A 24,606-nucleotide genomic window follows, 5' to 3' on the forward strand; every position below is an offset into this window, starting at 1 on the left:
TTTCTCGCTACATTGAAGACCTGTTAGTTACCTTCTGCTGTTTTGTTTTTTTCATTTGGTCGGGTTGTTGTCCCTTTGACACATTCCCCCTTTCCATTCTCAATTTTATTCAGCTTTATGTTGAAAAAAAATACCTGCTATTATGATAGGTTATTTGTAGAAAAGACATTCGGTAATTCATTGTTTAATTGACACAAAAAACAGAGGACCAAGCTATGTAGGTAGTACGTTTGTCGTTCATTAAGATGTTTAGGAAAGGTAATAACAAAACACTACATCACGCCTAAATGTAAACTTTTCAATAGACGTTTAAGATTCTACCGAGTACTCGCGAGTACTCGAGTATGATGACCGAGTATCCGAGTATTAATTTCAGGATCTATTGACATGCCTAGAAAATAACGAAAATAAAATGATGAAGGTCATGACTAAATTGAAATCGGTACAAACATTCCCAAAACTCAACATAGAAAACCAGACACACATAGCCCAACAAAAACTTATGATATCATGTTGCTCATGTGAGAACAAATCCAGTGATCAAACCTTATAGATTTTATGCCACATGTGGAGCAGGATCTTCTCACCCTTACAGAGCACCCAAGATCACCCCCAGTTTTTGATGGGGTTCGTGTTGCTAATCCTTTAATAGTTTTCTTTGTTGTTACTTGACGTGTACTTTTCAATCTAATTAAAATATTGATCTCTGATTACGTTTTACTACATATGATATAGTAAAACGTAATCAGAGATCAATATTTTAATTAGATTGGTGTACTTTTGTTTGTCGGTCTTTTTCTTTTTTAGCCATGGCGTTGTAAGTTTATTTTCGATATATGAGTTTCATGTCCCTCTTATATATGTCGCCCCTCTTTTACAATACACCATATTTAGTTGACCCACTGAGTGTTCTTGGGAAACGGACCTAATCATGAAGTGTTTACCTTTATCTCTGCTCCAAAATATTAGGTCAATGACAGAAGATGACTGCCACAGACATATACGCATTACAAACATTTCATTCACCAAATATAGTCGACCTATTGCTCATAGTATTTGCAAAACAGATAAAACACAAAAACTTAACTATTGACCAATGGTCCATAAAATTGAGGTCAAGGTCGCAGGAAATCTGTCAGGCTGACGTCTTCAATGTACAACAATTTAAAACACCTCGTACAGTTGACTTACTGATTGAGTGTTGGTTGCTAAATGATCAGTGGACTTTGACTTATTGCCCTTAGTATGAGAAATGGACCTTGTCGTGTAGCTTTAACCTTTATTGTTGATCCAGTGCAATGACTTCAAAATGTGAACCCTGTCTTGAAAAGACTCCATATACCAAATATAGTTAGCCTATTCCTCATAATTGAGAAATCCACACGAGGGACGAAAGATACCAGAGGGACAGTTAAACTCATACATCGAAAATAAACTGACAACGCCAGGGCTTAAAAAGAAAAGGACAGACATTTAATAGTACACAAGACACAAAATTAAAAACTAGACCAATCAACACGAACCTGACTAAAAACTCCACATAGGCAAGAAGATATTGCTCCACATGTAGCACCCATCGTTTTGCTCCTGTTATTACAAACCCAGTAAATTGTCTAATTCGGTAGGTCACATTCGTGTAAAGGTAACGGGATGCAAGTGAGGTCAGAACAATAGACATCTGATGCACAGACATTTCGTTACATAAGGTATATGTATACACTAAGTATGAAGCATACAGGTTTTCTACCTTTTTTAATATAAATAGGTTTGTTTATATGCATTTATATCCTATAATTCTGTCTGATAGTAGTTCCTGTGTCTGGTAATAATCTAACTTGAGTTGCAGGAGAGACAAAAACTTGTGTCCTTTTATTTTGTAAAATACAGCAAAATAAAAAATATTTTCCAAATATTACTCTGGAGTCTGTCTTATATGTCATAAAAAAGTTTCTTCCAAAATTTTATAAAATTTCTTCAAGGTTTGAAAATGTTATCGATTTCATAAAAAAAAGCTTCAATCACAATTTGCACCTTAATCACAACACTGTCACAATTTAGATGCTGAAGACAAATGCAGAATCCCTATGTCTCACATCTACAACAAAAATGCCTCATGATCATGATGATGCCATAAACAAATTGCACAGGGGGCATTAACAAGTTTTGCCAAATCCTATGGACATACAGAAATGATAATAGTTATCAAAGGTACCAGGATTATAATTGTTATACATGTAATATGGGTATATGATACCTGTATTGATAAAAAAGAAAAAAGGCAGCAAATCAATATATAAATCAATGAAGTTGTCTAATTGTGACTCATTGGCAGTCATGCCACATCTCCTTATTTTCATATCTACTAGTACTCTGATTGATACTTTGTGTCCTTTGTCATTTTCTTTGATGTTTTTTCTGATTATTGATGATACATGCCCTTCTTACTGTATTTTGATAGTATTGTGTTGTACTGTTACACCTCTGTCCAAAGTAAGGGGAGGATTGAGTTCTTATTTCATTTGTAACTTCTAAATTGTTTTCAGGGCCATAAATTGCCTCCCATGGAAGGGGAGGCACCCACCGAGCAGAGCGAGGCGAAATTTTTTTTGGACCCTAAAAATATTGAATACAGTTGTCTGCTCTATGGTCGGGTTGTGGTCTCTTTGACACATTCCCCATTTTCATTCTCAATTTTATAATTCAGAGTAAGATTAGGTGTAAAGTAATATTTTTTTACGCTTTATACTTCTTTATGACTGCACAAGCCATTTTTACTAAGTTTGAGTGAAACAATTTGCGAACTTAAAATTAAAGACTCCCTGACATTGCCAACTTGAGCATTTTTTGTGGTTTATCCTGCTTTTTTTTTTGTCTGTTCAAATCGAGCTATTTTAACTTCCCTTCACAGACACAATTTACAAACCTTAAACTGAAAATTCACATGTAATTTATTACTCATAATTTTGATCATAAAATTCAAATTAATATAAAGTAACACTGTTTGTTTATACTGAAAGTTTTATTTGGTTAAGCTTTATCAAATGCAAAGGCGATTTTTCTGTGACCAGATGAATCCCCTCTCTTGAGCACTTCTATACCTTCAATATTGCCAACATTGTCACTTCTATGTATGTGTAGCATAGCAAGACCACACAATCTGTTTTCCGTCATTGATGACCTATTCCATGTTTTGAGGCGCTGTAGCGCAAAAAACGATCTTTCACAACTGCGAGACCCAACTGACAAGGCTAACAAATTAATCACCTTGTTGGTCAAATTAATAACCGGTGCTATTAAAATAATGCATGATTTTAACCATTTTTTTTATTTTCTGGGGTTTTTTTTTCTTTTTTTGGGGGGGGGGGGGGGTATCCCGCAATAGGAGGCAACTGCCTACATGCCTCCATGTAATTTACGGCCCTGGTTTTCCTTCTTGTTATACATTGTCCTTTTTATATTTACAGTACTTATAATATGGGTTTTGTTTATCAAGGAGGTTGCAACATGACCAGAAGACAAACATGACAAAGAAAACAGCATCCCATCATTTTTTTCTTTATTTATATACAACATGATGAATGATATATATATATATATGATCTATAACAATGATCATAAATTTCTCATATTTAGTTCAGAAATTTTGTCATGTTTGTGTTTTCTGTGAATGTATTTTATTACAATAAAGGTACATTTTATTGGCATTTTTTAAAATGTTATCCTCTTTTAACATCATATTAAAACTCTACTCCAACTGTTGAACTCACTCTATATATATACCGGGTATACTGAATTGACTTTTGTACATGTCTCACACATATAAATGCATTTTAACATTCTAACTTAAATGCAATAGTAACTTTACAACAAATTTATCCATGATCTTATCTTCTCTATCAAAATCATTTTTCTCTTGTCTCTTCTTTTCGTTTTAACCTATGATGAGGAAACGATGGCATAAACTCTGGTTCACATGGATAAGGTTGTTCTTTGAAATACGAGCTATCTAAAGCATCCTCGGCCGAAGCTCGCTTTTCTGGGTCATACATGAACAAATAGTTTAAAAGTCTGATTCCAGCATCGGTCAACCATGGGAAAGTATGACGGACATTGTTGTATGGTTGTTTCTTCAAAGTGATATCTTTCATTCCTGGTAAATCGTTGAATCCTGGCCAGATTGCTTCACTAGGGGTACCAAACAGTTCTATGGTCATTTCTAATTGATGGATTTCAGAACGACCTGGTATAAGGGGCTTATGAGCTAACAACTCACCAAATATACATCCTGCAGACCACATATCTAAGGCTGTTGTCTGCGTCTTAGATCCCAATAGTAGTTCTGGTGCCCTGTACCAAAGAGTTACTACTCTTGGTGTCATTGGTTGTTCTGGGAAAGCATACTTCCTGGCCAATCCAAAGTCTGCTATTTTAACACAGCCTTTATCTGTCATAAGTAAATTTGATACTTTTAGATCTCGGTGAAGGATGAAATTTTCATGCAAATACCTCAGTGCTTTTAATAACTGAATCATAATACATTTGACCTGAGCCTCTGTGAAAGGGGCAGACATATTGTCCAATAAAGAAGCAAGATCTTGCTCACAGTATTCCATTACTAGAAAAATACTTTCAAGACTCCTTCCTACAACAACTTCAGACATTTCAACAATATTTGTATGTCGAAGATTAAGCAAAATGTTAATTTCCCTAAGGCCGCTAATTGGAATTCCATTCTTTTCTTTCTCCATTCTCATTTTTTTCAATGCAACGATGTAATTTGTTCTCCTATCTCTAGCTCTGTATACTATTCCATATGTCCCCTCTCCCACTCGGCTCAGTTTTTCAAAGTCACTTACACTACGACATTTACCATGTCTTGAATCGACGGGAAGGTCCATCAATTCTCCAGATAAAATTGACATAAACCTAGGGGTGTCTTCTGATGAAGTATTTGAACTGAAACTTGATGCCATTTTCTCTATATGAATGCTTTTCTCTGAAAAATAAATAAAGATATTAAACTAATGACATTTCAATTACCTTCTTATAATCTTACAGTAACTTGATGTACCTTTGATCATTCATCATTCATAGGTCATGGGTGTTTTCACCTTCAACACAAACATTTGTTTCTGTTCTCAAATAAAATAATGAATCACAAGATAAAGTTGTTATACAGCTCTGAATTTGGATAGTGATTAAATAGTTGACACAACATAGTTTTCTGACACAGAATGAATGTGGTCTAAGAACTAACTAATAAAAACTTCTAAAATTTTAAATTGGACATTTACCTATTATGGTCCAATATTCCAAAATCTAAATACATGGTTAGATTCAGCATAGAACCCCAAGAATTCATTTTTTTATGAAATCAAATAATGTTCAATTTAAGACCCTTAAGACCTCAATGTGGATCAATTTAATAACCGGGCCCAAATATTAAAAATCAAAATACATAGATAGTTTTTTCATAATTTACAAATCATCAAATAATTGGGTGGTAATTTGTTTTCAAGTTGATAGCTATAGTGTCTGCCTTAAAAAGTGTCACTGTGGCAATTCTAGATTGTTTTATTACATTATAATGGATCTGCTTAAGTGGCACTGATTTAACTCAAATTCTCATGTTTGATTTATAGCAATGTAAAAACATTCATCCATACTATTGAAAGCCTCAAATAAACAGTTTACAGGTTCATGAGGTTATGAGCTCCATAATATATATATATACCATATAGCGGGTTATTTTTTGCGGGTGTAATATTTCACGATTTTCATTAAAAAAGGTATATGAAATACTTCAACCCTTATTATTTTTGCGGATTCTGAACTTTTACATGTTTTAACAAAATATTTGCATGTGCACATTTTTGGCGATTTTGTTCTAACCATGAAAATAAGCAAAAATTAACACCCAGCAAAAACAACCTGCTATAGGGTATAGCTTTATTTTGTGTGTAGTTTACTCTTTTAGTCTAGACACCACCTAATTTACTATAGAGGTGACCTTAGAACACCTCTTGTGACCATATAAGCAAAATGAAGATAAATATAGAAATAAACAGATTAAGCATTGTTCAGCAACTGTGCAATTAGATTTTTCTAGGTCTGTTTAATTTCATACATGTCATGCATGTATTATAGATTAAAAATATATGTTTATCAATGTTTTACCTGTAATGCTGTATAAGAATGAATTTTTGTTGATCATGTTGATCGAATCAGTCAATGAATTGATTTACCTATGTTTCACTTTCAATGACATTCTTTTCCTCTAAATAAGTAATATTTTACACTGACAATTCATGTGTTAATATTATTCATCTCTAGCTAAGGGGTAAAATTGAAGTTCAAATGAATACAGATTCAATGAGGTCGAAATAGTCAGTTGCAAGTGATCAGGGTCCCAAGACAAATCATATGCCTTCTTTTTCCTGCCACAGTCACAGACGCTGGGGAAGCACCATCTATAAATGGCTTACAGAATCGAATCTGGATTCGTTCGCGTCAATTCACGTTCGTGCCCATTTCAGTTTCCGCCCAATCCTTACACATTCGTTCGCACCTCACCCTACACGTTCGCTCCCAATTTTTTATTGGTTCTATGTTTAATGACTTTGTTATCAGTGTGTTCCTATAAGTATAATTTGTTGCCATTTATTTAAAATAAAGAGAGGCAACGTTTTTTTTTTGTGTCGAATAAATCTTAATCATGTTTTGATTAGTGTATTGTTATAAATTTATTTCATTGTTTTAAAATAAAGTGAGATTCTGAAAACATTTTTGTATGTGTTGAATACATTTTAATCATGTTTTGGTTAGTGTATTGCTATAATTCTTTGTTTTATTGTTTCAGATCAAAGGTGCCAAGCTGTTTTTCATTTAAAATCTTCAATTTTTTACTCATACCAAGCTTAATACATGCAGTACTTACATCAAAACAATCATGATTTTCTAATTATTCAACTAGAATTTGCTTTCATTTTTCTTTGGGTGCAGCGTGTAGGGTGCGAAAGTGTATTGGGCGTGAAAGGACCTGATACCTACGGAATCCCTGTATAAGTGCCCAAATTCACCACATTACCTGGTCCAAATAATTATGACGTCTTGAAAGGCTATTATATCTTTTCTTTGACGCCCTACATCGACGAAGGCTTCAACGAAAAATATTATAATAGCCTTTCAAGACGTCATCAGTCAGGGGTGCTACTTGAACAAGTGATTTCATTATCACTTAATGACTTATTTCAGTGATTTTTAAAATTTAGTTATCACCTATTTAAGTGATTTTGATGTTTCCTTTGATCTTCAAATGCTAATTTCATTTATATTTTCCATATTTTCAAAAACTTTTCTATAATTTTCCTACATAAATTAATGAATTATCCCTTTATCTTTGGATATCAATTTCACCAGTGCGCTTGGGCAGTAAGCTATTGCGCTTGGGCAGTAAGCTAGTGCGCTTAAGCTTTTAAAAGTACCCTTGGGAATTGTTCTGTAATAAAATATTCATTAACTACTCTTACTATCAGACAAAGGTCAACAATATTAGGTGACCTGATTGGTTTTCTTTAGAGTTAGAATGATTTATTTTAAAGTTATGTCTTGATCTACAAATTATTCCAGTTTTTGCATATTCAAATAAACTGTAAAAACTGACAGGTTTATCAAGCAAAAGACAATTCCTGCATGTACATAGTTTATTTTTAAATAAAATTCTGGTCTTTTGACCAATAAAATAATCAAGCTTGTGTGAAAAATATCCCAAAAATGTTATAAACACTTATTGAAGTGATTACATTTTAACTTCTCAAATTACTTGTTCCAGTGATTTTGAAAAGTCCGTGTGAAAATTTTTAATATTTCAAAGCCAAAATCATTCAAAGAAGTGATTTTAGCCAAAATCACTCAAAGAAGTGATTTTAGCCAAAATCACTCAGGAAGTGATTTTGAAATCACTTGTTTAAGTAGTACCCCTGACTGATCATAATTATTTGAACTTTACATTACCAAGACAAGATTGAATTTACCTGAATTAAATACTATTTTTCTTTCAATTCATCTGTTTGCCTTTACATTGTATCTTCTTGAGGAATCTCTGTAACACATCAAAAATGGTTTAAAACAAAATTCTGTTTTCAACTATTCTTTTGTAGGAACGAACTAAAATTATTTGATCTTTCAAAAACACAAAATGCATTTAACTTTCATATATCTAGTTGATGCCACCCTTAAAACTTTCCAAACTAAACTGGCCATGGTAAGTCTGTTCTCAGAGTAGTTTTTACGGTGTAAATATAGCCATATTAGATATAGGAAGATTTGGTGTGAGTGCCAATGAGACAACTCTCCATCCAAATGACAATTTGAAAAAGTAAACCATTAGACATGTAGGTCAATGAACGGCCTTCACACCGAACAACAAGCTATAAAGGGCCCCAAAATTACTAGTGTAAAACCATTCCAACGGGAAAACCAACCATCTAATCTATATGAAAAAACGAGAAACTACAGTACAGCAGATTCCTGACTTAGGACAGATGCAAACATTTGCAGCGGGATTAAACGTTTTAATGGTACCAAACCTTCTCCCTTTTTCTGAAACAATAGCCATGATAGCATAACATCAAAACAAAGAAAAAAACACACGATAAAATATCAATTGGCAGGCTTAACTCAATCAAAAAACGTAAATTAATGCACTATGAACGAATATATTTTATCTGCGATATCTGAATGCAAATGCACAGTTAATACAATATTAGGGACAAACATTCAAGGCCAAAAGGCAAACAAAGAAGTCCAAACAAAGCCATGGCACTATTGGCAAGACACAATTGCGAAATATTAAACCCTTCGAAATAATCACTTTTGAAGAAAAAAAAATAATACAGGTAAATCTTGAAGTTTATACAAATGTAGTACAATGTACATGTAAATGCGTAGTAAGAAGTGAAAATTAGAATGTATTCCAAATAATCAAAGCTGGTATATAGACAAGATCCATATTGATATAAAATAACAAAAAAAGCATTATAAACACTATCAACAGGTATAAGTGGGTCTCATTGGGGTCTAAGCGTGATGTGGGATTGCCTATTTTTTGTAAGCGTGACACGTGAAAGTCGTTTTTGTGTCGTGAAAACGGGAAATGAGGTCTAGCTGGACCCGGGAAATGGCAAAAATATGAGAATTGCTTACGTACATAATGTAAGCGGGATACGGTAATCTAACAAAACAATAAGTGGGATCTGGGGATCGGAGCCCCCCAATGAGACCCCCGTATTAGTCCATTTGTTATGATGAACCTTAAAGCTTGAACATTTCAGTTGTTTTAAAGAGCTCATGTTCATTGTTCATTGTCATTGTGTATATATGAAACCCGACTTTAAATAAAGATTACTTTACTTTAAAGCATGTTAAGTTGGCTTCAAATTTTGGAAATTTATATCTTTCCTTTTTCAGCTTTTGAACAGTTGTTTTAGATCTAGACCGAGAAATGTGTACTCATGTTGCTTCATTAACCAGCTTAATTGTTAAAAAGATACAAACAAATGTATAAATCATCATCAATATCTTACATTAATCATTGTATTCTGTATTAATCATTGGGGAACATCATGTGCCAAAAATGCCAAACAATATTTTTCTAAACCGGAAATACAGGAGTTTGTGAAAATCAAACCTGTTCCGGTGAAGATTTGTAATCATTTCGGATTTATAGTTCGGATATATATTAACCTATTTTTAATTTACTTTAGGTACATTATGTTTGAAAATTATATTGTAATTATTCTGCTCATTTTGGGCGCCGTGATTGGCAAATGAAATATTTGTTTGTTTGTTTGTATATTCACATTTTTAAACTTTAACATACACATTTTAGTACTTATATGATGAACCATTAATTTCACTAGATCAAATGTTTTTCGTGAATTTCAACGTTAAGTTATATTTTGATTGCGATCAATTTAATAAACAGAATAATTTTCAATTCTGGTATTCAAGTTCTCAGTCATGAAGTTTAATTAGTTATGAGCAGGGACTTTCTATACTACCGTATATATCTTAGTATATAAAGTCCCTGTTAGAAGGTAACCTTACTACGATCTTAAATAGATAGAGTTTGTATTTTCAGAAAGTATAAGTACAGTTGCGAATTCCGTGAGGGAGGGGTGAAACCTCTTTCTTTTATGATTAATACTTTTGAATCACAGGCACTTGTCTCACGGTTTTTTCCCTGTCATACCTTGATATAACATAATGTTATGTTCATGTATATAAGGAGATAAAACAATTATTAGACAAGTGCCTGCATGTGTTTTGAATGCAGACATATGGTTCGAAATCCCTCTCCTTTTTTCCTAGGCCAGTTGGCCGGAACCCACTTTCTAAAAATTTCTGGATCCATCTTTGAAGTCCGTCATCATGTTCATATTAACTGTAAAAAGAAAAAGAAATAAGTATATATATGTGCACAAAGCGGCATATGTTGTACTTTCAGTATGAACTGTACACATGAAAGTGCGCTCGGTGGCATTAGTGCCATGATAAGATAGAGACAGGAGTGTCCCACTTTCAGTTTGGGAAAAACTGAAGTATTTTTTTAAAGATTTTAATCCGTGAATAGTCCTGTATTGTACAGATATTTGAATATGTACATATTAACAGAAATCCATTACTAGACGTCTAGTAATGGACATCTGATATTAATCAATCATGAAAATTTTTATGTGTTCGACTTTTATAACTCATCATTCCATGAATTATTCCATTGAGAAAGTGTTTCATAATTGGAATTGCATACGCATAATTTACAAGTAAGATTAGTATGATAAAATAAATTCAATTAGTTCTTCTACTCCATTCAAAATATTTCGGCTCAACGGTCAAAAACTGAGACAGATATTTTACAAGATAGCTTATAAACATGATAAAACGGATATCACAGAATATATATATCGACAGTAAACGGCAGCGGCGAATATTAATTTAGCATTTTTAAAAGTGGTCGCAATTCATGAAAATTTGGTGTAATATTTAAACTATCGAGCGGAGCAAGTCGACAATTTTCGTTTGACAAATTTATTCTTATATATATTTATTAAGTTTCCAATCACTCAAGGGTATATTATAAGCAGTGTCTGTGCGTACCCGGAGTCGTGTACGCGTAGCCAAACTGGACTTCGTAGGCTACACGTACCCGCCTAATATTCAAAGAAGGGATCCCGTAGACCGCCCTACGTCACGATTCATGAATTATGCATATTCTATTTATAGGCTATTTTTAAACGATTCGGAAAATACTAATGCTAAAAATAGAATTTTCTTGACATGTAAAACTATCTTAAAAAAAGATGCAAAATCATTAAGTTTCATGGAGGGTTATTTTCGTAGAACGTGATCGCGTTTTTTTATTTCACGTTCAACGTGTTTTCACTTTATTATTTTACGTGCAGTCGTGCTAAACAGCTAGGTGTTCAACATGTTCTGCTTTTGTGCTTTTTATACGTGCATTGTGATTCAAATATAAAAAAGAAGATGTGGTATGATTGCCAATGAGACAACTATCCACAAATTTAAAGACCAAAATGACACAAAAATTAACAACTATAGGTCAACGCACGGCCTTCAACAATGAGCAAAGCCCATACCGCATAGTCAGCTATAAAAGGCCCCGATAAGACAATGTAAATCAATTCAAACGAGAAAACTAACGGCCTGATTTATGTAAAAAAAATAACGAAAAACAAATATGTAACACATAAACAAACTACAACCACTGAATTACAGGCTCCTGACTTGGGACAGGCACATACATAAATAATGTGGCGGGGTTAAACATGTTAGCGGTATCCCAACCCTCCCCCTAACCTGGGACAGTGGTATAACAGTACAACATAAGAACGAACTATACAAATCAGTTGAAAATTTTAAAGGCTTAAAATGCTTATTTTGCTTGCTCAGTATTTTTCACAAAAAAAAACCCACTCAGTAGACAGGGATTGCAACATGCTCAAGAACGAAATTGAATTAATTTTGTTTCCGTTATAAGAAATGATAAAGCGGTAAGGCCAATGATGTTGTTCCTTTATTTGCATTTTAAAAGTTAAGAATATCTTTCATGAAACACTTTTTTAAACGCTGTAAATTATTTAAATCATAAATGTGTACACACTAAATAGGGAATATTAAGTAAAACAGAGAGTTCACATATACAAGAGGACAGTGACTCAGTCACAAAAGGTTCACCTTAAAGTCTTTATTTTTTCGTGCAACGTTCATGACAGAAACTATTTCACGTTCAACGTGAAATGGTGTCTTAAATAGGAAATTGTTCCGCATTACAGTAGCATATATCATTGTGCCCTCATTAAGCAAATACAGTCATATTCCTTTTTAAGATATATATAATATAGATACTTTGATGTAGGCAAATTGAAAAAAAACATGTAGCTTACACGTTCTTAGACAAGAGACATTTCCTTTACGGGGTGTGAGGGGGTTGGGGTGGGGGTGCTGGTCTTCGTTTCCACTGTTAATTGTTTATAATGAAGCTACATGTTCTATTATGGCGTTCTACAGGATCTTCTGGGCGGTCGACATGATCCCCTGTTGTCTGAACCTTATATTTTTACTATAGAACGTTCTATAGAAAATCCTATATTGTTTGTTTATCATGTATATAACGAAAAGACGTTCTACAGGAACATCTGGGCAGTCTATGGGATCCCTGTTGTCTGAACATTATATATAAACTTTAAGACGTTCTATTGGATACCCTATTGTTTGTTTTTGATGTCTCTACTAGAGGACTTTCTACGGGATCCCTTGGTCGGTCTGTGTGACCCCCTGCTTTCTCAACATTATGTATCTACTACAAGACGTTCTACAGAATCCCCTGTTGTTTATTTTTCAAGTATATACTATAGGGCGTTCTACAGGATCCCTTGGTCGGTCTACGGGATCCCCTATTTTCTCAACATAATATATCTACTATAAGACGTTCTATACGCTCCCCTATTGTTTGTTAATCAGGTATATACTAAAGGGCGTTCTACAGGATCCCTTAGGCGGTCTTCAGGATCCCTTGTTGTCTGAACATTATATATCTACTAAAGGACGTTCTACTAGACCCCCTGTTGATTGTTTTTATGTTTATACTATAGGGCGTTCTACAGGATCCACTGGGCGGTCTACAGAGTCCCCTGTTGTCTTTACATTATATATCTACTATAAGACGTTCTATAGGATCCCCTATATTGTTTGTTTATTATTTATATACGAAAAGGCGTTCTACCGAATCTCCTGGACAATCCACACGATGCCCTGTTGATTGCTTTACTGTTTATACTATAGGGCGTTCTACAGGATCCCCTGGGCGGTCTTCAGGATCCCCTGTTGTCTTTACATTATATATCTACTATAGGACGTTCTATATGATCCCTATATTAGTGATTTATATACTAAAGGGCGTTCTACCGAATCTCCTGGACAATCTACACGATGCCCTATTGATTGTTTTTATGTTTATATTATAGGGCGTTCTATAGGTTCCACTGGGCAGTCTACAGGATCCCAGTTTGTTTAAAAAAAGTATATCTATAATAAGACGTTCTAAAGTATCCCCTGTTTTTCATTTTTATACTAAAGGGCGTTCTACAGGATCCCCTAGGCGGTCTACAGAGTCCCATGTTGTCTTTACATTATATATCTACTATAAGACGTTCTATAGGGTCCCCTCTATTATTTGTTTATTATTTAAATACTAAAGGGCGTTCTACCGAATCTCCTAGACGATCTACACGATGCCCTGTTGATTGTTTTTATGTTTATACTATAGGACGTTCCACAGGATCCCCTGGGCGGTCTACAGGATCCCCTGTTGTCTTTACATTATATATCTACTATTGACGTTCTATAGGATCCCCTATATTGTTTGTTTATTATTTATATACGAAAAGGCGTTCTACCGAATCTCCTGGACAATCCACACGATGCCCTGTTGATTGCTTTACTGTTTATACTATAGGGCGTTCTACAGGATCCCCTGGGCGGTCTTCAGGATCCCCTGTTGTCTTTACATTATATATCTACTATAGGACGTTCTATATGATCCCTATATTAGTGATTTATATACTAAAGGGCGTTCTACCGAATCTCCTGGACAATCTACACGATGCCCTATTGATTGTTTTTATGTTTATATTATAGGGCGTTCTATAGGTTCCACTGGGCAGTCTACAGGATCCCAGTTTGTTTAAAAAAAAGTATATCTATAATAAGACGTTCTAAAGTATCCCCTGTTTTTCATTTTTATACTAAAGGGCGTTCTACAGGATCCCCTGGGCGGTCTACAGAGTCCCATGTTGTCTTTACATTATATATCTACTATAAGACGTTCTATAGGGTCCCCTCTATTATTTGTTTATTATTTAAATACTAAAGGGCGTTCTACCGAATCTCCTAGACAATCTACACGATGCCCTGTTGATTGTTTTTATGTTTATACTATAGGGCGTTCCACAGGATCCCCTGGGCGGTCTACAGGATCCCCTGTTGTCTTTACATTATATATCTACTATAGGACGTTCTATAGGATCCCCTATATTGTTTGTTATTATTTATATACTAAAGGGCGTTCTACCGAATCTCCTTGACAATCTACTCGATGCCCTGTTGATTGTTTTTATGTTTATACTATAGGGCGTTCTACATGATCCCCTGGGCGGTCTACAGGATCCCCCGTTGTCTTTACATTATATCTCTCCTATAGGACGTTCTATAGGATCCCCTATATTGTTTGTTTATTATTTATATACTAAAGGGCGTTCTACCGGATCCCCTGGGCGGTCTACATGATGCCCTGTTGATTGTCTTTTATGTTTATACAATAGGGCGTTCTACAGGATCCACTGGGCGGTCTACACGATCCTCGTTTGTTTAAAAATATATTTCTACTATAGGACGTTCTAAATTATCCCCTGTTGTTTGTTTTTTATTTATAAACTAAAGGGCGTTCTACAGGATCCCTTGGGCGGTCTTCAGGATACCCTGTTGTCTTTACATTATACGTGTACTAAATGGCGTTCTTTAAGACCCCCTGTTGATTGTTTTTCATGTTTATACTATAGGGCATTCTACAGGATCCCCTGGGCGGTCTACAGGATCCCTGTTGTCTTTACATTATATATCTACTATAGGACGTTCTAAAGGATCCCCTATATTATAAAAAAGAAAATGTGGTATGATAGCCAATGAGACAACTATCCACAAAAGATAGTTTGTTTATTATTTATATACTAAAGGGCGTTCTACCGGATCCCCTGGGCGGTCTTCAGGATCCCTTGTTGTCTGAACATTATATATCTACTATAAGACGTTCTATTTGATCCCCTATATTGTTTGTTTATTATTTATATACTTAAGGGCGTTTTAAAGGATCTCCTGGGCGGTCTTCAGGATCCCTTATTGTCTGAACATTATATATCTACTTAAGGACGTTCTATAAGACCCTCTGTTGATTGTTTTTCATGTTTATACTATAGGGCGTTCTACAGGATCCCCTGGGCGGTCTACAGGATACCATGTTGTCTGAACATTATATATCTACTATAAGACGTTCTATTTGATCCCCTATATTGTTTGTTTATTATTTATATACTTAAGGGCGTTTTAAAGGATCTCCTGGGCGGTCTTCAGGATCCCTTATTGTCTGAACATTATATATCTACTTAAGGACGTTCTATAAGACCCTCTGTTGATTGTTTTTCATGTTTATACTATAGGGCGTTCTACAGGATCCCCTGGGCGGTCTACAGGATACCATGTTGTCTTAACATTATATATCTACTATTGACGTTCTATAGGATCCCCTATATTGTTTGTTTATTATTTATATACTGAAGGGCGTTCTACCGAATCTCCTAGACAATCTACACGATGCCCTGTTGATTGTTTTTATGTTTATACTAGTGTTGTCAAATCGTACACTTTTGCCTAACCGGTTACTCGGATAATCGTTCGACCGATTAACCGGTTAACCGGTAGTTTTAAGTTGTCGTTTGAAAGCCTTTTCAATAGTACCATACATGTACACATAGTTATAAGATGTGGTATAAGTGTCAATTTGACAACCTTTCATCCAAGTCATAATACTACGATTAAAGAATTGAAGTTTGTCCTTTGGCATTATAAGGCTTGTCTGTGAGGATTCCAGGAGAAGTTTGGTTTTTGATAAACAAATACACCGTATCAACTATAGCATTTGTACCAACTTCAAATTGAAAAATATATAAAAAAAATACGTCTTGATCTCGTAGAATTGAATTTGTCTGAAACCGATCATTGTTTAATTTTCTCTTGTCTTCGAAAATAATGTGGAGCGTTTCAATTTGAAATAATTAATTATAAAAAAAAAGAAGATATGGTATGATTCCCAATGAAACAATTGTCCACAAGAGACTAAAATGATACAGAAATTAATAACTATAGCTCAACATACGACCTGTTTCTTTACTTTGTTTGCTTGTTATTTAAGCATGTTACTCGTACTATCACGTATACCTTGAGTACATTCACATTAGTTTGCATTTCACACTTTTTAAGGCAGCATTTCGTTTAAAGAAAGACTAAACCTTGCACTACTGAGTTTACACATTTAGATGTTTACACAATATTAGATCAAAAACGAAATAATGAACTAATTAGTAAAATTTAATCGCATCTCTGATTTAAAGTTATTGTTAAAAAAACATGTTTACCAATCATGTTTCTTTAAGGTCCTGCCCCGAGCTCTAATTAATTTTATGTATTTAGGATCAACAATAGCAATCAATATACTGGACAATTGATCTGTCAAATCAATAACTACGACGACATTTTTTAAATAAAACATAACTATTCAATGATTTCCATGCAAATTTATATCAAAACTATTAAAATTGAAAAAAAGTCCGGTTAACCGGTTAGCGTTTTTGGTATTCGGTATTCGGTCGTTCGACCGGTTAACCGGTTAACCGTTGACAACACTAGTTTATACTAAAGGGCGTTCTACCGGATCCCCTGGGCGGTCTACAGGATGCCCTGCTGATTGTTTTTTATGTTTAAACTATAGGGCGTTCTACAGGTTTCACTGGACAGTCTACAGGATCCCCGTTTGTTTAAAAATATATAACTACTATAAGACGTTCTAAAGTATCCCCTGTTGTTTGTTTTTCATTTATATACTAAAAGGCGTTCTACAGGATCCCCTGGACGGTCTACAGGATCCCCTGTTTTCTCAACATAATATACCTACTATAAGACGTTATATAGGATCCCCTATTGTTTGTTAATCATGTATATATTAAAGGGCGTTCTACAGGATCCCTTGGGGATACCCTGTTGTCTTTACATTATATATGTACTTAATGGCGTTCTATAAGACCCCCTGTTGATTGTTTCACATGTTTATACTATAGGGCGTTCTACAGGATACCCTGGGCGATCTACAGCATCTCCTGTTGTCTTTATATTATATATCTACTATAGGACGTTCTATATGTTCCCCTATATTGTTTGTTTATTATTCATATAGTAAAGGGCGTTCTACCGTATACCCTGGGCGGTCTGCAGGATGCCCTGTTGATTGTTTTATATGTTTATACTTAAGGCGTTCTACAGGATCCCCGTTTGTTTATAAATATTGTCTTTTATAAGACGTTCTTAAGTATCCCCTGTTGTTTGTTTTTCATTTATATGCTAAAGGGCGTTCTACAGGATCCCCTGAGCGGTCTACATCATCTCCTGTTTTCTCAACATAATATATCTACTATAAGACGTTCTATAGGATCCCCTATTGTTTGTTAATCATGTATATACTAAAGGGCGTTCAATAGGATTCCCTGGGCGGTCTACAGGATCCCTTTTTGTCTTTACATTATATATCTACTATCGGACGTTATATAGGATCCCCTATATTGTTTGTTTATCATTTATATACTAATGGGCGTTCTACCGGATCCCCTGAGCGGTCTACAGGATGCCCTGTTGATTGTTTTTTATGTTTATACTTTTATGCGTTCTACATGATCCCCTGGGCGGTCCTCATAATCTCCTTTTGTTAAAAAGAATATGCAACTGAGATAGGAAATTCTATAGGTTCCCCTGTTCTTTGTTTTTCATATTTATACTAATAAAATATAAGTAGTTAAAAAACTTTTTATATGAAAATTTTCGATAACATTTTATTTATTTTTGTCCGTCGTACCACGAAATTTATGTTCTAATTATTGTTTTTATATCTCACTGTATTATATAATATTTTGTGAAAAACACATGTCACTATAATAGATAATTTACCTTCTTTACTTAATTTACTTATACTATAGGGCGTTCTGCAGAATCCCCTTTTGTTAAAAACAATATGCATCTGAAATAGGAAATTCTATAGGTTCCCCTTTTCTTTGTTTATTATGTATATATTATAGGGCGTTTATGATCCCTTGGGCGGTCCGCAGGATCCACTGTTTTCTCAACATTATATATCCATCATAGGTCGTTCTATAGGATCCCCTGTTGATTGTTTTTCATGTTTATACTATATGTCGTTCTACAGGATCTCCTGTTGTCTGAGCATTACATATTCTTTAGGATCCCCTGTTGGATTTGTATGCATCTAGGATAGGACCTTCTATAGGTTCCCCCGTTTTTTTAAACATGTATCTACTTTACGTATATACTAGAGGGCGTTTTGTAGGATCCCCTGTTGTTTAATAGTCGTGTATCTGCATGCTGTAGGGCGTTCTATAAGATCTCCGGGGCGGTCTATAGAATCACCTGCTGTTTGTTCATTATGTTTCTAGTATAAGACGTTCTTTAAGATCCTCTGGGCCGTCTGTATGTTCCCCTGTTGGTTGTTCATCATTTATCAATAACAGGGCGTTCTATAGGATCCCTTGTTGATTAATAATTGTGCATCTGCTATAGAGCTTTCTATAGGATCCCCGGTCGGCCTATAAGATCCCCTATTGTTTTATAATCGTGAACCTGCTATAGGGCGTTCTATAGGATCCTTGGGTCGTTCTAAAGAACCCTCTGTTGTTTGTTCCCCATGTATTTTTTAGAGGGTGTTCGATATAATCCAAAGGTCGATCTAAGGGAGCCCCTGTTGTTTCTTCATCATGTATCTGTTAGAGGGTATTCTATAGGATCCCCGGGACTGTCTATAAGATCCCGTTGTTTGTTTTAAATCATGTATCTACTAGAGAACGTTCTATATGATCCCCTGTTGGGTCTATAGGATCACTTCTTGTTTAATAATCGTTTAGCTGCCATACGGTGTTATATAGGATTCCGGGGCGGTTTATAGGATCCCCTGGTTATTTTTTTCGTTATGTTTCCTGTATAACGCGTTCTATAAGATCCTCTTGACAGCTTATAAGTTCCCCTGTTCGTTGTGCATCATGTATATATAACAGGGCGTTTATATGATCCCCTGGGCGGTCTATAGGATCCCCTATTGTTTAATATTTGTGTATCTGCTAGATGTATCCACTTGAAGGTGTCCTATTTAGGATCCCCTATTGTTGAATAATCGTGTATCTGCTATAGGGCGTTCTATAGGATCCCCGGGGCGTTCTATAGGATTTTTCGTTGGTTGTTCATCATGTATCTACAATATGGCGTTCTGTAGGATTCCCTGGGCGGTCTGTATGATCCTGTATTGTTTAATAATCGTAAATCTACTATAGGGCGTTCTTTAAGATCCCCGAGTCGGTCCATAGAATCTCTAGGTTGGTCTATAGGAGCCCTATTGTTTGTTCATTATGTATCTATTGGAGGGCGTTCTACAGGATCCCCTGGGCGGTCTATAGGATTCCCTGTGGTTTAATAATTGTGTATCTGCTATAGGGTGTTGTATAGGATCCCTATGTTTGGTAATCATGTATCTACTAGGGAGCGTTCTATGGGATCCCCTGTTGGGTCTATAGGATCACCTGTTGTGCAATATTCGTGTATCTGCTATAGGGCGTTCTATAGGATCCCCAGGGCGGTCTATAGGATCCCCTGTTCGTTGTTCATGTATTCATAATAGGATGTTCTATACGATACCCTGGGCGATTTATAGGATCCCCGGGTCGGTCTTAGGATCCCCTCATGTTTAATAATCGTGCATCTGCTATAGGACGTTAACTCTATGTTAACCCTCTCAAAGGGGGCATATTGTTATTGTTCGTTTCTTTTTCTTTTTTTTTCATTTCGTTTATAATATATTTTCTTAAGTGTATAATATATCTTATTGAATTAATAAGATATCTTATAAAGCGTATAAGCTATCTTTTAAAGTTGATAAGATATCTTATAAAGATTAAATTATGTAAAATGTCTTATATATTATATGTTATATGAGATATCTTTTATATTATATTAGATATCTCATATATTATATATGAGAGAGAGATTTTATATATCATTTGAAATATTTGATATATTATATGAGCTATCTTGAAGTTAGAATAAATAGTAAAACGGCTTGCCATATATACTCATTGAATCTATTATCATTAATAGACAGTACTTCATCAATATATCGGAAATGGATATTAAAAGACGGGTCAATTTCTTTTCTCCTGTCTGTACAAATCCATTAGAATACGAAAACAAATAGAATTGCCATTGCGAGCAAAGGCGGATGTCGTACTGTTGTCAAGTTGGAAGACGACTTTGCCATTGCTAGGTTACCGTCAGCAATTTTGAAATAAAATTTATACTAAAAAAACGCAACTACCTACTGCTAGGTACATGTAGTTCTGAGGACCATAAAAATTGTTGACACCTACTTTGTATATTGAATATCATGGTTCTATGATCAGGAATATATACAAAAAAAACATAAAAAAATACTGTTGACCAGTATTTATAATAATCGAGACCATCTTGGACCATCCCCTTATTAAAAGGTACAACTTTATATAATGGTTTACGTTTATGCCATAATTCCATAAAAATGAATGTGTCTATCCTTTTCCGATAACTTGTCAGGACAATACAAGTATGGGGAAAAAGAAAAGAAAAAGAAAAAAAACCAACCAATAACAATATGCCCCCTCGACCTTTGAAAGGGATAACATAGAACGCTTTATAGCAGATGCAAGGTTATTAAACAATAGGGGATCCTATAGACAGACCTGGGGATCATATAGAACGCACTATAGAATATTCGCGATTATTAAACAAAAGGAGATCATATAGACTGCCAAGGTATAAACAATAGCAGATGCAAGGTTATTAAACAATAGCGGATCCTATAGACAGACCCGGGGATCCTAGTATATAACGCACTGTAGAATATGCGCGATTATGAAACAAAAGGGGATCCTATAGACCGTCCAGGGGATCGTATAGAACAACCAGTTATAGATTCATGATGAACCACCAACAGGGGATCCTAAAGAACGCCCCGGGGAACCTATGGAACGCCCAATAGCAGATACACGATTATAACACAACAGGTGATCCTATAGACCCGACAGAGTATCCAATAGAACGCTCTTTAGTAGATAAATCTAGTGAATACATGATAACCAAACAATGGGATCTTATAGAACGCCCCGGGGATCCTATAGAACGCCCTATACAGATACACAACTATTCAACAACAGGGGATCATATCGACCACCCATGGGAACATTTATATATGCATGAAAAAAAAAAAACAACAGTCTAACCTATAGAACGTCCCATAGTGGATATATAATATTCAAACAACAGGGGATCCTGTAGAGCGTCCTTTAGTAGATTTATAATGTTCAGACAACAGGGGATCCTGTAGAACGCCCCTTAGTATATACACGATAAACAATATATGGGATAACGCTATTTAGTAGATATATAATGTGCAGACAAAAGAGGATACTGTAGAACGCCCTATGAAATAAACACGAACAACACCAACAGGGGACCCTACAGAACGTCCTATTTTAGATATAAACCGTTAAGAAAACAGGAGATCCTGCAGACCAATCAAGGGATCATAAAAGCCTTATAGTATATACATGAAAAACAAACTTCAGGGGGACCTATAGAATTTCCTTTCTCAGATGCATAATTTTTAACAAAAGAGGATCCTGTAGACCCGCCCTGCATGGGGATCCTGTAGAACGACATATAGTATAAACATGATAAACAATCAATAGGGGGTCTTATAGAACGTCGTTTAGTATATATATATCTAATGTTCAAAAAACAGGGGATCGTGTAGACCGCCCAATGAATGAACAACAAACAACAGGGGATCATAACGAACGTCTTATAGTAGATATATAATGTTGAGAAAACAGGGGATCCTGCAGACCGCCCAGGGGATACTGTAGAACGCCCTATAGTATAAACATGATAAATAAACAACGGGGGAACCTTTAGAATGTCCCATCTGAAATTCATTAATTTTAATAAACAACACGGGACCCTGTAGACCGTCCAGGGGATCATGTAGAACGCCCTATAGTATATACTTGAAAAATAAACAACAAGGGATCCTAAAGAACGTCTTATAGTAGATAAATAATGTTGAGAAAACAGGGAATCCTGCTGACCGCCCAGGGGATACTGTAGAAAGCCCTATAGTATACACTTGAAAAACAAACAACAGGGGATCCTGTAGAACGTCTTATAGTAAATAAATAATGTTGAGAAATCAGGGGATCCTGCAGACCGCCCAGGGGATACTGTAGAACGCCCTATATCATAACCCTGAACAACAAACAACAGGAGTCATATAGAACGTCTTATAGTAGATATATAATTATGAGACAACAGGGGATCCTGCAGACCAACCAAGTGATCCTGTAGAAAGCCTTATAGTATAAACATGATAATTAAACAACAGGGGAACCTTTAGAAGGTCCTTTCTTAAATGAATAATTTTCATTAACAACAGGGGACCCTATAGACCGTCCAGGGGATCATGTAGAACGCCCTATAGTATAGACTTGAAAAACAATCAACAGGGGTCTTATTAATGTCTTATAGTAGATATATGATGTTAAGACAACAGGGGATCATGTAGAACGCCCTATAGTATATACCTTAAAGATAAACAACAGGGGATCCTATAGAACGTCTTATAGTAGATAAATAATGTTGAGAAAACAGGGGATCCTGCAGACCGCCCAGGGGCTACTGTAGAACGCCCTATAGTATAAACCTGAACAACAAACAACAGGAGATCCTATAGAAAGTCTTATAGTAGATATATGATGTTAAGACAACAGGGGATCATGTAGAACGCCCTATAGTATATACTTGAAAGATAAACAACAGGGGATCCTATAGAACGTCTTATAGTAGATAAATAATGTTGAGAAAACAGGGGATCCTGCAGACCGCCCAGGGGATACTGTAGAACGCCCTATAGTATAAACCTGAATAACAAACAACAGGGGATCTTGTAGACCGTCCAGGGGATCCTGTAGAACGCCTTATGGTATAAACCTGAACAACTAACAACAGGGGATTCTGTAGAACGTATTATAGTAAATAAATAATGTTGAGAAAACAGGGGATCCTGCAGACCGCCCAGGGGATACTGTAGAACGCCCTATAGTATAAACCTTAATAACAAACAACAGGGGATCTTGTAGACCGTCCAGGAGATCCTGTAGAACGCCTTATGGTATAAACCTGAACAACAAACAACAGGGGATTCTGTAGAACGTCTTATAGTAAATAAATAATGTTGAGAAAATAGGGGATCCAGGGGATACTGGAGAACGCCCTATAGTATAAACCTGAACAACAAACAACAGGGGTCATTTAGAACGTCTTATAGTAGATATATAATGTTGAGAAAACAGGGGATCCTGCAGACCAACCAAGTGATCCTATAGAAAGCCTTATAGTATATACATGATAATTAAACAACAGGGACACCTTTAGAAGGTCCTTTCTTAAATGCATAATTTTCATTAGCAACAGGGGATCCTGTAGAGCGCCTAGGGGATCCTGTAGAACGCCCTATAGTATACACTTGAAAAACAAACAACAGGGGATCCTATAGAACGTCTTATAGTAGATAAATGATGTTGAGAAAACAGGGGATCCTACTGACCGCCATGGGGATACTGTAGAACGCCCTATAGTACAAACATGAACAACAAGCAACAGGGGACCCTTTAGAACGTCATATAGTAAATATATAATGTTGAGAAAACGGGATCCTGTAGACCGCCATGGGGATCCTATAGAACGCCCTATAGATTACACTTGAAAAACAAACAACAGGGGATCCTGTAGAACGTTCTCTTAGCCTAGTAGATACATCAAAAACAAACAATAGAGTATCCTCTAGAACGTTCTATAGTTTATATATAATGTTGGGAAAAACAGGGGATCCCACAGACCGACCAAGGGATCCAGTAGAGAGTCCTCTATTATAAACATGATAAACAAACAACAGGGGATTCTATAGAACGTTCTCTTAGCCTAGTAGAAACATAAAAAACATACAATAGGGTATCTTATAGAACGTTTTATAGTTTATATAGAATGTTCAGACAACAGGGGATCCTTTAGTATATACATGATATAAAACAAACAATATGGAATCCTATATATTTTTTC

General features: G+C 35.3%; 1 protein-coding gene across 1 annotated transcript; it reads right to left on the reverse strand.

Moving 5' to 3' along the window:
- Positions 1–3,505: 3,505 nt before the first annotated feature.
- Positions 3,506–9,672, reverse strand: LOC134701285 (cyclin-dependent kinase 10-like). The gene is made up of 3 exons (XM_063562415.1): positions 9,585–9,672; positions 8,034–8,101; positions 3,506–4,996 (listed from the first exon to the last, which is right to left on the reverse strand). Exon 3 carries the CDS (start codon positions 4,971–4,973, stop codon positions 3,903–3,905), a length of 1,071 nt encoding a protein of 356 aa, XP_063418485.1. The 5' UTR covers positions 4,974–4,996; positions 8,034–8,101; positions 9,585–9,672; the 3' UTR covers positions 3,506–3,902.
- Between the last annotated feature and the right edge of the window lie 14,934 nt (positions 9,673–24,606).

The sequence above is a fragment of the Mytilus trossulus genome, unplaced genomic scaffold (assembly GCF_036588685.1).
Source record: "Mytilus trossulus isolate FHL-02 unplaced genomic scaffold, PNRI_Mtr1.1.1.hap1 h1tg000234l__unscaffolded, whole genome shotgun sequence".
Classification (NCBI taxonomy): domain Eukaryota; kingdom Metazoa; phylum Mollusca; class Bivalvia; order Mytilida; family Mytilidae; genus Mytilus; species Mytilus trossulus.

What these genes read in the sequence shown, in the direction of transcription:
- LOC134701285 (XM_063562415.1), bottom strand. Translation starts at nt 4,973, where the DNA reads ATGGCATCAAGTTTCAGTTCAAATACTTCATCAGAAGACACCCCTAGG.